Raw genomic sequence first — 13,079 nt, 5'->3', positions numbered from 1 at the left:
GGAGGATTCGAACTTCTGACCTTTTGGCTAGCAGTTGTAGATCCTAACCACTATGCAACCAGGGTTTCCTGAAGAAGCAAAGTAGGGAAGATATTCTGCAAACTTCTAGAATAGCGTCTCCATTGGTCCTTCAGTCTTGCTAACTAAGCACTGCATACAGGCTCTGGCTATACCCATAAAGGTATTTAACCACCAATTTATGGTTTTAAAGTCGTAGCAATTTGTGGTCTCCTGTAGCACCTAATAATACATTTTTGTCATAGCTTTAAGGAATGCTGGTGGTGAAATGGATAAGAGCTCGGCTATAAAAAGAAAGGTTGGTGGTTTGAACCCACCCAGCCGCCCCATGGGAGGAAGACCTGGTGATCTGTCTCGTTAACATTATAGCCAAGAAAACTCTATGGGGCAGTTCTACTCTGTCACATGGGGTTGCTATGAGGTGAAATCAACTCCACAGCATCTAATAACAACAACGTCATTAGAGCTTTTGATGATGATTAATAATATTCAAATGGAAAACTTTCAGCTATATTTCATATGTGTAGGCTGTTAAGGAGAGAGTTAAACCACCTCCAAAGTTAAAGAAAACAAACAGAATTTTCTCTATGACCTGTAGGGTATATTCCTTTAATTGCCATTCTGAGAAGTCACAAACCAGATAGCAACTCTTCTTCCATTTCCTCTCTCATTTATTTGCTGAAAATTGAAATACTTATTGACTGATAAATCAATTTTATTATATTGATGAACTTTTCAAATACAGTCATGTGTCACTTAATGTCTACTATACGTTCTGTGAAATAGGGTGTTATGTGATTTGGACATTGTGCGAACACCGTATTATATACTGGCAGTCCCTAGATTATGAACGTCTGATTTAACTACAACCCTGCAAATCCTATTATATTAAAACCTTATGGGACCGCAGTAGCAGTGGCGAGGGCAAGGTGAATGATGGGTGGCTGGGCTGACAAGAGCTGGGGTGGGCCAGCACTAGTGTGTGTGAGGCTTGGCCTTGCCTGCCCTCCCTGGTGACCTTCATAGGCTGGGCAGCAGCAGTGTGAAGTTCATGCAGCAGGAGATATTCAAGGGCAAGGTGCTGCAGCTGGACATCTGCTCGGCCAACGGCATTGAGTGGCTGGAGGAGGAAACCAAGGACACCTTGGTGGAGAACCTCAAAGGGCACTGCTTCAGGCACTGTGCACATGGGAATCTAGAAGACCTCAGAAGTGCAATGCATCATAAATTAATACAGCTACTTCACAGAGGGTACTGAACGATACCAAAATGATCTCAGAAGAGAACATGCAAGACAAAGATGTCTTATTATTGATGAAAAAGTGGGCCTCAGCTCCACTTCCTAAGATAGCTGATGTCTTTGTGGAAGAAAAGAAGAAACAAGACCACACAGCCCCAGACAGAGATGTTACATTCCGAGCAACGTCAACCTGTCCTCCTACAACACGGACCAGGCCTTGGCCCAGACCAACATGCCAGACTTCCAGACAGAACTCTGGAAAGTCTTGCAATCTTTCATCAAGGTGGCACAAAAATTGCTTGTGCTGAAGCCCAGTGCCATAGAATTATTTCTTCATGAAAGAATTTTGTTCGTAATTTTTTGGTGATGTAATGTTTTTTCATTAAAGAAATGCATGCTGAATCATGAAGTGTTCGGTAATTTTTGTTAGGTAAAATGGATTTTGATAAATATGTGAGACACACGTCCCAGTGGACTCTGGTGGTAGGATGTGGGGACTTACGTGTCCCAGTGGTCATGTAGCATGCTACAAAGTGTGCTTGCACTGTACTGTACCTGAAAATAACTTATTCACTTGACTATTACCTAATCCTGAAAACTCTCACCTTCCCAGTAACACACAGAAAACTGTAAGTATAATTAAAAGGCTTATCTTGCTGTGCAGAAACCCAAGGAGACAAAAGTTCCACACAAACACTCCTCGAGGATGCACCACCTCATACACTAACCTGTCAACACAGAGATATGGCACCAACCATCTGACAATCCTTTACACAATTATGCATGGCCCTACCCCAACACCAGCACAGATTATAAGTGGGAAAGGAGCCTCTTAATAAACCCCAAATGTGAAAAATATAAGCAGTACTTATATGTTCCACTACACATTACAGGGATTAAGGACTAAATGCCATGCAGGACATGGAAGAGGAGGAGTGAGGGAAGGAAGCTGCCCTGCAGCAGCTCACAAAGAGGGACTTTCCAGAGGCTAGAGCCGTGAAGGCCCTGCAGCTACAGGCGCCTGCTGGGAGGAGTGCGGAAGACGAAGAGGCCAAAAGCGAGCTAACCGAGGTCTTCAAAAGATCTGAAGGGAAAAGAAACTCCAGGCGTAGGCGCAGGCCGTCATTTCCCTGATGGAAATGGAGTTCGAGGGGAAGGAGGTGATTGACACCCTCCGAGTAAACAATAACCAGGAGAACATTGCTTGTGAGTGGCTGCTGGGAGACCGGAAGCCCTCCCCGGAGAACTGAACAAGGGCGTGGACCCGGACAACCCCTTATTCCAAGCCTTCCTGGACATATATATATATATATTTTTTTCCTGGACAGCTCCGGGGTGCAGTTGGGTCTGACTAACCTTAAGATGCTACTAGCGTTTGAAGGCGTGCTCGAGAACCCGCTTAACAGCATGCAGTGGATGATGACCCTGAGACAGGGCCAGTCATGCTACTGGTCTCCAGGAGCTTCCGGACCCTGAACCTCATGTAGCACCACCTTGCCGCTCCCTTCTGCAGTGGCCACAGGAGGAGCTGGCCTTGCTCTCACTGCTCGGCTGGCATAGAGGTCCCGGTGGGTTCACTGGTAACAGAAGAGCCATGGTCGGAAGAGCAGAAGGCTGTGGAGACCCTTATGGCTCAGCTGGGGGTGGTGTGAAGAGAAAGGCACCGTGGGAGGGGCTGCTGGAAAACGGCCTTAGAGTCTCGCCTGGATTGTTCCAGGCGGGGCGTCTGCTCCCACTTTTTAATCTTCTGCTTAAAAACTTGTCATGGTAGTTTGTAAGTCTGCGTTTTTAGCATCTGACAATGTTTACAAAAAGTGACCGACTGTTTCACTGGGAAGTGGAATGGTCACCTTTCTCTAAAGAGTGTTCCCCTGTGGCTCTGGAGGCTACATGAATCCACCCTTAGGTGTTTGCGTTAGGGTACATTTGTTATATGAAAGAAGGCATGTTTCAACCCAAAGTGCTCCTATCAGACCTACTTATTTAAGTAGAGTATTTCACGAGCGACTTTTCTTTAATAAGCGATTGCCTTTGATCCTAGAGGGGGAAAAAATAACCTTATGGAACCACAGATGTCTATGCGGTTCGCGGTTGCCGGAAGGGACGTTATGCAGCACATGACTGTAGTTCTTTTTAAGAAACTATTTTTAAAAACAAAACTCTTTCCAAAGATGAAAATAACATATACGTGTACATTAAAGCAAAACAAAAAAGCTCTTTATATCGTTGAATTGAAGATTTAAAAAATAACAGAAGCAGAAAATATTTTTGGTGTTTTTTCAGGCACTTTAATCAGGAGGATATCTTAGTGCTATCTCTCTCTAATACTATTTTGCTAGAATTTATCTTAAACTTAAAAAAAAGGATCTTATTTTTAAAATGTTTCATAGAATTACCTGAAACCTTCTTCAAAGTTGCATTTTATGGCTTTTAAATTTGAAATTGTTGACACCTTCCATCAGCTCTTCTCTGTGGTTCATAATATTTTTAATTGGAAAGATACACTCTGCAGGTGTTGAGGTGTCTGGTAAGCTCAGAGCAAGTTCTGCTTGATGACCTCTCTTCATTTCTAATAATAAAAATAACATTTACTATCGATTGAGTTTTTACCAGGGGGCAGACCCTGTACTGGCTGTGTTAGGTATGTTTTCTCAGCTAAGCTTCCATCCAGCCCTGTGCCACGGATACCACATACCCAAAGATGTCTCAATTTGCAGCCAGTGTACCAAGATCGATAGCGACATTGAGAACTCGGCAAAGACTACAGGAATAGCTATTTCTAGAGGACTCCGGCCAATCAGGTGGCACAAGGATCAGGTTTTTCTTTCTCATTACCATAAACAGAAACAAAAGATAATGGCAAGCAGTGGTTGGTTCTATGAGTCAGGCCTTGGTTGCTCTCTCATGACTCTGTGTTCCTCTGCTTCACAGAGCACGGCTCAGTGGGTTCTTTGTGGCCCCAGAGACAAATAATTACACTTTTTGGATCCAGGCAGACAGCCAAGCTTTCCTGCATTTCAGTTGGTCAGAAGATCCAAGGACCAAGGTATTCACCTTCCTTTCATTTTCCTTCTTCTTTCCACCCCCAATCCATTTCTCCTGAAAAAAAAAAAAAAGATCAAAACTAAAGCTCTATGTCCTGCAGATGGTTGTAACATGCCATTAGGTGACCAGGGATTTTAATTGTTGAAAGAGAATATGGCTGAATGTAATGGCACCTTCCATTTATTGAGCACTTACTGTAAGCCTGGCATGCCAGATCTTTTACATACCATGACTCTAATCTTCACAACATCTCTGCCAGGTACGTATGTTTAGCTCCATTTTCCTGGTGAGGAAATAGAGCTTTAGAGAGATTATATGGCCAGTCCAGGGCCACTTAGATAGTATGCAGCAGATTCAGGATTCAAACCCAGGTTTGCCTGACTCCAAACATGCGCCTTTCCCACTAAGTTTGGGTAGGGAGGCAGCTAGTCTTACATTGCAATATCCTCATCAAGTTTGAAGGATAAGAAAATGTACATTTAGCAAGCAGTAAAAATTTACTAGGGATATTTACAAAGAACCACAATATTTTTTTCTCAGATTATTAGTATGCTTCTATGATATTGCTTTGCTAGTTGGTAAGAAAAATGTTCTAGATTTTTGTCGTGGTAAAATATTCTACAGCTCTCAAATATTTTAATACCACTTTCTGCACAGCATCATATAAACCTAGAGTTTTATGTTAGTTATTTCTACTCTGAATATGTACCATCGAGTCTTGTTTGAGTATTTACCAATTGAGAGAGAGAATGAGGGGTGGAGAAGCATACACACAACCACAGACCCATTTTCAACTGGGCTAACATGTTGGAAGGGAGCCCTGGTGGCACAATGGTGAAGCGCTTGGCTGTTAACTGAAAAGTTGGTGGTTTGAACCCACCCAATGGCTCCATGGGAGAAAGATCTGGCAATCTGCTTCTATAAAGAATAAAACCAAACCCACTGCCATCAAGCTGATTCTGATTCATAGCAACCCTATGGGACAGAGTAGAACTGCCCCATAGGATTTCCAAGGCTGTAAATCTTTATGGAAGTAGACTGCCACATCTTTCTTTCACAGAGTGGCTGGTGAGTTTGAACCACCAAACATCCATAGGGTGAATTTGAACTGCTGACTTTTTGGTTAGCAGCCACAGCTCCTAACCACTGAGTCTCCAGTGCTCTGCACCAAAGATTACAGCCTAGAAAACCCTATGTGGCAGTTCTACTCTGTCACACGGGGTTGCTATCAGTTGAAATCACCTCGATGGCACCCAGCAACAACAACAACATGTTGGACAAGGCAGACCAGTCATTCTGGTCCCCTTGAGAGAAGGTTCCACTGTGGAGAAGGCCAAAAATCCCTTGTTAGTGGCTGTCCAGACATTTCCTGTTTGAGAAAGAGATGCCCAGAAGCTTCAGAGTATTGATCCTGCTCTGCTTATTTGGATATAGGTGGAAGTGGCCTCCATCAGGGTTGGTACTGCTGACTGGTTTGACTCCTGGGAGCAGAATGGGAATGAAGGGACCTGGCACCGGAAGACCCCCAAATTGGAGCTATTAGGTGGAGTCAGGTACTACCTGGAAGCAGAGCATCATGGGATTGCTCCCAGCAGGGGGATGAGAATTGGTGTCCAGATTCACAACACCTGGCTGAATCCTGATGTGGTCAGCACCTACCTCCGGGAGAAGCACCAGATCCGAGCCCATGCTCAGAGGCTTCCTGAAATACAGGTCTGTGTCTCTTCCCCATCCCATGCGTGGGGCTAGGTACTGGGGCTGAACTCAGGGAGGAAAACAGTCTTAGCCTAATATAAGGATCACTGGCTGGGAGCCAGGAGACCTGAGTTATAATTATGGATCTGCCATCTAAGGCACAGGATATCTATCTGATGGAGTTGTGAAGACACTCTAAAAAATGCAAAGTCTTACTGTTGAGATTATTTTACTCACTGAATTAGTTTTAGGAATTTAACTTCCAGGTAAGTCTTCTTTGGAAACTTTTCCCCCAGTATAGGATGAGGTCCTCCAAACACACACACAGGCAAATGCACACACAAACACAAACACACACAGGCAAAACATGCACACAAACACATAAACGTGCCCCCCCTCCCCATGCAACTCCATAGCTTTTTCACCTATTCAGGTCCTACCTGCCCATGTACTGTCTTTTCTAAGCTTACTTTGTAAAGGTCAAGACCTTTGATTCTCTCTGTTGCTGCTCATATTTTTGTTGAACAATTTTGGTGTACTTTTTATTGTGCACTTTTTGGTGGACAAGGATGTATCAACATAAACTTTGCCACCTATAACTTACAGTCTAAAAGTCAGATATATACACCAATAACCAGAAAACGAAGTAGAAAATAATAAGTGATATGAGAGATTAAAAGCTGTAAAGGCGTTAAACACCATAGCAAAGTGCAATGTGCCCAACAGGTAACGTATCGGAAGCAAAGCTGAAAGTCTGGCGTTCAATGGCAACATTTAAGTCTCACACTCTGAAGTAAAGGCAGGGGGGAGGAGTAGGGACACAGACATGGGTATTATTTCAAGAAAAGCTCTCATTGGAACTTGTGTTCTTCAGCAGTTTCTAGATGATGGTGAGTTAAAAAATGGAAATTATAATAAAATGGAAAGACCAAGGTGAGAAAGTATGCCCCATGTTCTGAGACTGCTTCTCTGGGTTTACTTAACGCATGTGATCTAGTCCTGCTCTTCTTGGATTTTTAGATGCTGAATGTGTCTGGCAGAGGGAACTTCTTCCTTACTTGGGGCAATGTCTCTAGCCAGCCAATCCCTGCAAATGCCACAGCCCATCAGGTGGGAAACTTCTTCAGATAATGGGGGGAGGTGGGAGAACTACAGGTGGTCTTTATGCCGACAGTATGAACTTGCGGTTTTTTTTTTTTTTTTCTGTTGAATAGATTCAAACAGCCATAGAGGAGTTACTTGCAGTAAAATGCAAACTGGAACCACTTTCAGCTAACATCCTTCTCCGGCTTGGATTTGAACAAGGTGCTGCCCCTGGTTTGAAAAATTCTGACCCTCTTTCTCACGATTATCTTCTTTTTCTGTAAAATGGGAACAATACTCATTTCCCTTCCAAGGTGCCAGCAGAGTCAAATGAAGCTATGGAAACTGGATTTGGCTACTGAGTGAGTGGCCAAGGGAGTGGCTTGGTGCTTGGGAGGGAGGTGCTTGGTGTGGACATCAATAGAAAGAAAAGGCATTCCTCCTCATCTGTCAGGTGGAGCAACCAGTCCAGTCGCTGTCAAGTTGAACCCAACTCATGACAACTCCATGAATGTCAGCTTAGAACTGTGCTCTGTAGGGTTTTCAGTGGCTGACTTTTCGGAAGTAAATCATCAGGCGTTTTTTCTGAGGTGCCTGTGGGTGACCTTCAACACCCAACATTTCGGTTAGTAGCCAAGCACTTAACCATTTGCATCACCCTGAGAGCAAAGTACTACCCAAATACTTCCCATTGTGCTGTTTGCAAACAGCAGAACTGTACAAATCTTGTTCAATTCAGATTTGTATCTCATTTGAAGAAATCGTTGCATAAGAGAGTAGTCTTAACAAATTCTTAAAATGTGAGGGGGTGTGTGTGTATGTGTGTGTGTGTTTTCATACTACTAAGGTGAACTAAATTCCAGTCAGTATTCCTTCTTTCTTTGTTTCTAAACAGTTTTTCAGGTCATAGTATATACAGAAATGATAATAAATTCTCAGTGCCCATGGGCAGACAATGGGTTTCTCATGGCTCAAGCTTTCCTGCTGGGGGTGCTAGCCAGCTCAAACCCTGCCCAGCTCCCGCAATGGCTGTGAGGGGCCAATGTCAAGGTGAACTTGTAACTCATTCCCTGCACATGTTGGGAAGCTCTTTCTTGTTTTATATCCATGCTTGTCTTCCTCCTGGTCTTTGCTTTTAAACCATGTTCTACCTTATGTGGACTGCATCCAGGCCCACAAGGTTCCAGCTCTGATGGGGACCACACCAGTGCAACAGAGCCCTTCTGTGGAAGGTTCAGCCTCCATCAGCCTCGACACCTTGTCCTGACACCCCGCGCTGGCCAGAAGGGCTATCAGCTAGACCAGTACGCACATGTAAGTAGCGGTCCTCATGCTTCCAGGCAAGGTGGGCAGGGAAGGATGAGTACTGTTTCTCTGCATTTGAGACTGAAAAAACAGAAGCGCAAAGTAGTGATTGCTGTGGTTTGCCTAACGGGTTTCACGCTGAGGTGCTGGGCCTCTTCTCTTTCAGGTGTGTACCTAACTGAGAGTCCTATTCCCCACTGGTGACTTGTTACATGGCAAGACCTCTGTATTAGCTGTGACACCTATAGAAATTTATATATGCTTCAGTATTTTCTTTGTTCTCCAGGTATAAAAGTTCAGGCTCTGTGGTCAGACTATCTGGGTTTGAATCCTGACTCACCATCTTGCGTGCTCTCACTATGCCTTAGTTTACTCATCTGTAAAATGGGTAACCATGTGTTCTACCTTTCAGGATTGTGGTGAAGATTAAACGAGATAATCTAGTAAAGTGTTTGCAAAGTGGGAAGGCCTGGTTATTGTTATTATTGATGGATTTGCTGACATATCTCTTGAGCACATCTTAGACCCTTTGGTTGAGTAGCTCTGCTGCCCTTCAAAAAGTAGATGCTGCTCACTTGCCCTTGGGGAACCAAAGTGAGTGAGACTTGCTGGGGTTGCTGAGCTCATGGCAAGAGTTACAAGCCCTTTTCTAGCTGGGCTGCAGTGGAATCCAGGACTAAGTGGTTCACGTCAGGTCACCACCCACCTTCCAGCCCTCACTCTTGATCAGCAGTTCTAAACCAGGGCAATTTTGCCCTTCAGGGGACATTTGACAATGTCTAGAGACATTTTTGGTTGTTACAACTGAACTGGGTATGGGGGTACTATTGTCTAGTTGGTAGAGGCCGGAGATACCACTAAATATCCTACAATGTGCAGGACAGCCCCCACAGCAAAGAATTATTTGGCCCCAAATGCCAACAGTGCCAAGATTGGAAAATACTGCTTTAAAGTCTTCCTATGTCAAACAATTTTGCATGTAACTTAGAGACCAGCGATGCCTGGGAGTGAGTGTTGAGAAACTGGGGGTCAGAGAAGTTAAGGGTCTTGCTCAAAGTTGTATAGGCAATTGCATAAGAACAGGTATTTTCTAAGTGAGACACTAGGCATAGAGTCTTTTCATTCAAATCTTCATTTTAAGCACAGTACTAGGTATTTAATAACGCTGTGTTGAACAAACAACAATTTAATAAAAACTATTTGCCTTTCCAGCTGGTAAGCTCTAGGAAGGCAGGAACTGGGCCCTTTGTTTCTTATAGCATGTGGTAAGGTTCTAGGGATGTGGGTTATCCTTGACACGTATTGATTGCATGGCTACTTCTTGCACTAAGAGAACTGAAGGATTTATTTGGTGTCTGTAGCTGTGCTTTGCATACAAAGGCTTCATGAATGGCATCCTGAAGATGATCCTGACCTTCACAAGTGACCTTCAGAGCATCGTAAAGAACATCACCTGTGACTGGAGTCCCGTGGAGACCAGGCCTGAGAGGTAGCTAATCTGTGGTGGGCTGTGGTAGGAATGCAGTCAGCTGGGATTTTAGCTCTGTGGGGACAAAGGCCCACCTGAGGTCCTAACAGTCTCTTATATTTGGTTCTCGGTACTAACCTGTGATTTTGAACACATTTTACTAGACAAAGAAATTAGATTTAACAGCAGTTAGTTGTTAAGAAGGGGGAGTACCTGAGTAGTGTATATGGTTAATGCGCTCGACTGTTAACTAAAAGGTTGGAGGTTCAAATTCACCCAAAGGCATCTTGCCAATCTGCTTCCAAAAGGTCACAGCCATGAAAACCCTATGGATCACAGTTTTACTCTGACACATGTGGGGTCACCACGAGTCACAATTGACTCCACAGCAAATATTTTGTTTGTTTTGTTTTGTCTTTATTCAAACCAAAACCAAACCTGTTGCCATCGAGTCAATTCTGACTCATAGCAACCCTATAGACAAAGTAGAACTGCTCCATAGGGCTTCCAAGGAGTGGCTGGTGGATTCAAATTGCTCACCTTTTGGTTCAATGGCAGACTCTTATCCACTGTGCCACCAGGGCCCCTCTTAGTTGTTAAAATAATATACTAATTCCTAGATGAAGCCTGGCATTTCTCATAGGAATAGGAACATAGAACATTGTATTTGGGAGAGACCTTAGAAAATATTCCTTGACACTGTAGATGAGAAAAATTGGGGCCCAGGGAATATGTGATTCACTAAAGTTCACTCAGTGAGTGAACAACAGAGCCTGGAATACAATCTAGCCCTTGATTCAGTGCTCTTTCCACATGTGTCTTAAGGCTTTTGTAAGTGGTTTAAACCCAAATGAATCCAGTAATGTCCTGGAGTATCTGTCTTCTCTGTGGTTAGAGCCTTAACATATAATTTGCTTAAGACACACAATTGTATTGTAATTCGAAAGTGCCGCTGACATTGAGGATCATGAATGAATGCTTGACTTAATATGTGACTCACTAGTGTTACATCAAGGGTGGTGCAAATGGTTAACATGTTCAGTTGCTAAGCGAAAGGTTGGAGGTTCAAGTCCACCCAGAGGCACCTCTGAAGAAGGGCCTGGCAATCTACTTCTGAAATACCAGCCACTGAGAGCTCTATGGAGCATAGTTCTACTCTGACAGACACAGGGTCGCCAAGAGTCAGGATTGATTTGATGGAAAGTGGAAAAAGTGTTATATCAAAAGCAGAGCTGAACTGTCTTGGATAGGATGGGATGTTTGTGCCTGGGGCACACAGGACTGTTTAGGTGCAGGGGTTCATGGGGCCTCGCCCCTGGCCGCATAGTTTGTAGGCTCCCAGGTTTGAGAAGCAGGACGGTAAGGGGAGAGGGCTGTTGGTGCACACCACGAGGCCCATTTCTGCTGGGCACTTGTTTTTCAGCTGGCGCTTCACCTGTACCAACCTCTGGGAGACTTGTGTGCATCCCTCTGGATATCTACAGCCTCTTCCAGCAAGCTCCTCAGTGCTGCTTCATGGGATAGACCTCCTTCCTCTGGCTCAGGACATGGGCCTGTTCTATGTGGATGAAATCATTATCACAGATACAAACGTAACAGGTGATCACCAAAGCCACTCTCCCCCGTGGGCCTGTCAGTCAGATGCCTACCTCAGATTCATCTGCTCAGGGCAGCTGTTCTTTTAATGGAGTGAGGGGAGGCAAGTGATTCTCCATTTTGCCTGCCTCTGTTCTAAAAGGAAATGGGGTTGGGGTGGTGTGACCTTAGTCCCTGTACTCTCCTGCTAGTCCCTCTTCTTTCTATTAACCACAATGCTTGCTTTTACTACTGGTTCCTGTGCTGCAGACTGGGAACGTTAAGTGTCCATGCTCTTACTGCAACTTCACCACTTTCTTGGTGGAGGCCTTGGTTTTCTCATCTGTAAGATGGTTAATAAGGACCCTACCTTATTGGATTACTCTAAAGATTAACTTGAAGTACAATGTGAAGCACTCATCACAGTTCCTGACCATAGTAAATGCTCAATAAATAGAAACAATATTATTATTAAGCCAGCAGTATTTTTCCACCACTTGGGATGATAGATATTTGAGTTAGTATCTGTTATACAAAGTGCTGGAAGGAACAGCCATGTCTGGACCTATAACATGGGCTGATGGTCTGATTTACGACCCTTGAGGCAAACTCAGTGGGAGTTTGGAGAGTAACCATGTCCTTAAGAGAACACCCTAGTTGTTCTTCCTGCCCATCCTGATTCTTCCACTCATTTAGAGTGCAAGCCTGACCACTTCCTCTATGAAGCCTCCCTTGACCTTTCGGGAACAGTGATCTCACCTGGCTCTGCTTGTCCACAAGAATTTGGCCCAAAATTTTCATTAGGGGTCCTTCTGAGGCTAGCGTATGATGTGTACCCAGGGGAAGAGAAGCCCATGGCCATGACAAAATAGTGGACTTTACTTTTAGGACTTCAGGCTTCCACCTTTTACTGACTTTCGCTTTTACATCAAATTCCTTGTGACTCTAGGGCTCAGCTTTGCTGCTTTTTGTAGGTTCTCACTTTCTCCAAGGAGAAAAGGATAAGAAAGTCATTAGCGCTTTGATTGAAATGGATTTATAAAATGGACAGCTTTCAGTCTTTTGCCTAAACATTGCAGAACTGAAGAGAGGGAAGCTTGGGGGTGGGTGGCAAGAGGGTTCTTTATTGCCCCTGAAATCACATCATCTTTGATACTCGTCACAATTCTATCTCTTCTCTGTTTTAATGGTTTAAATCTGTTTGGGCAGCTGGGTCACCGCTTAGCATTCCTAACCCTGTGCATGTTCTGGTACTCTTAGAAAAGAGTAATATTCCAATGGCATGCTGGAGTAACTGCCAGAATTTATTGGTGCCCAAGACAACTGGCTGGATGCCTTTAGTGATCCCAAGTCCTGCCCAGGGCTGAGGGGATCAATATTTCCTATACTGGAATTCAGTGATTGGGAACTCAGGACCAAATACTAGGTGCCTTCTCCCTTTCTCTTTTCTCTCCCTTAAATTCAATCCTGCCCCTCAAAACCCTAGTAGTGAAGGATCCAGAGCCCTTTCTCACTGCCCTGCTTTATTGCCACCAAATCTTCCAAGTATCTGGAATTTGTCCTGAGGTGAGACGAGGTGGGAAGAAAGAACTGAGAAGGTGAGATAAAAAAGGAGACTGGGGGTGGCTTAGGCGAAATGGTCTATTTTCC

General features: G+C 44.1%; 1 protein-coding gene and 1 pseudogene across 1 annotated transcript in view; both read left to right on the top strand.

The window, feature by feature from the left end:
- Positions 1-13,079, top strand: part of PKHD1 (PKHD1 ciliary IPT domain containing fibrocystin/polyductin) — a 593,425-nt gene that overhangs the window by 42,076 nt on the left and 538,270 nt on the right. The window contains exons 15-21 of the mRNA XM_049894022.1: positions 4,190-4,304; positions 5,738-6,016; positions 7,019-7,108; positions 7,213-7,303; positions 8,253-8,395; positions 9,748-9,875; positions 11,278-11,453. Coding sequence (XP_049749979.1) covers positions 4,190-4,304; positions 5,738-6,016; positions 7,019-7,108; positions 7,213-7,303; positions 8,253-8,395; positions 9,748-9,875; positions 11,278-11,453 — 1,022 coding nt within the window. The remainder of the gene's footprint in view (positions 1-4,189; positions 4,305-5,737; positions 6,017-7,018; positions 7,109-7,212; positions 7,304-8,252; positions 8,396-9,747; positions 9,876-11,277; positions 11,454-13,079) is intronic.
- On the top strand, positions 1,070-2,745 carry LOC126057287 (ubiquitin-associated domain-containing protein 1-like; annotated as a pseudogene).

The sequence above is a fragment of the Elephas maximus genome, chromosome 1 (assembly GCF_024166365.1).
Source record: "Elephas maximus indicus isolate mEleMax1 chromosome 1, mEleMax1 primary haplotype, whole genome shotgun sequence".
Classification (NCBI taxonomy): domain Eukaryota; kingdom Metazoa; phylum Chordata; class Mammalia; order Proboscidea; family Elephantidae; genus Elephas; species Elephas maximus.
This window is presented reverse-complemented; position numbering and strand designations above follow the sequence as displayed.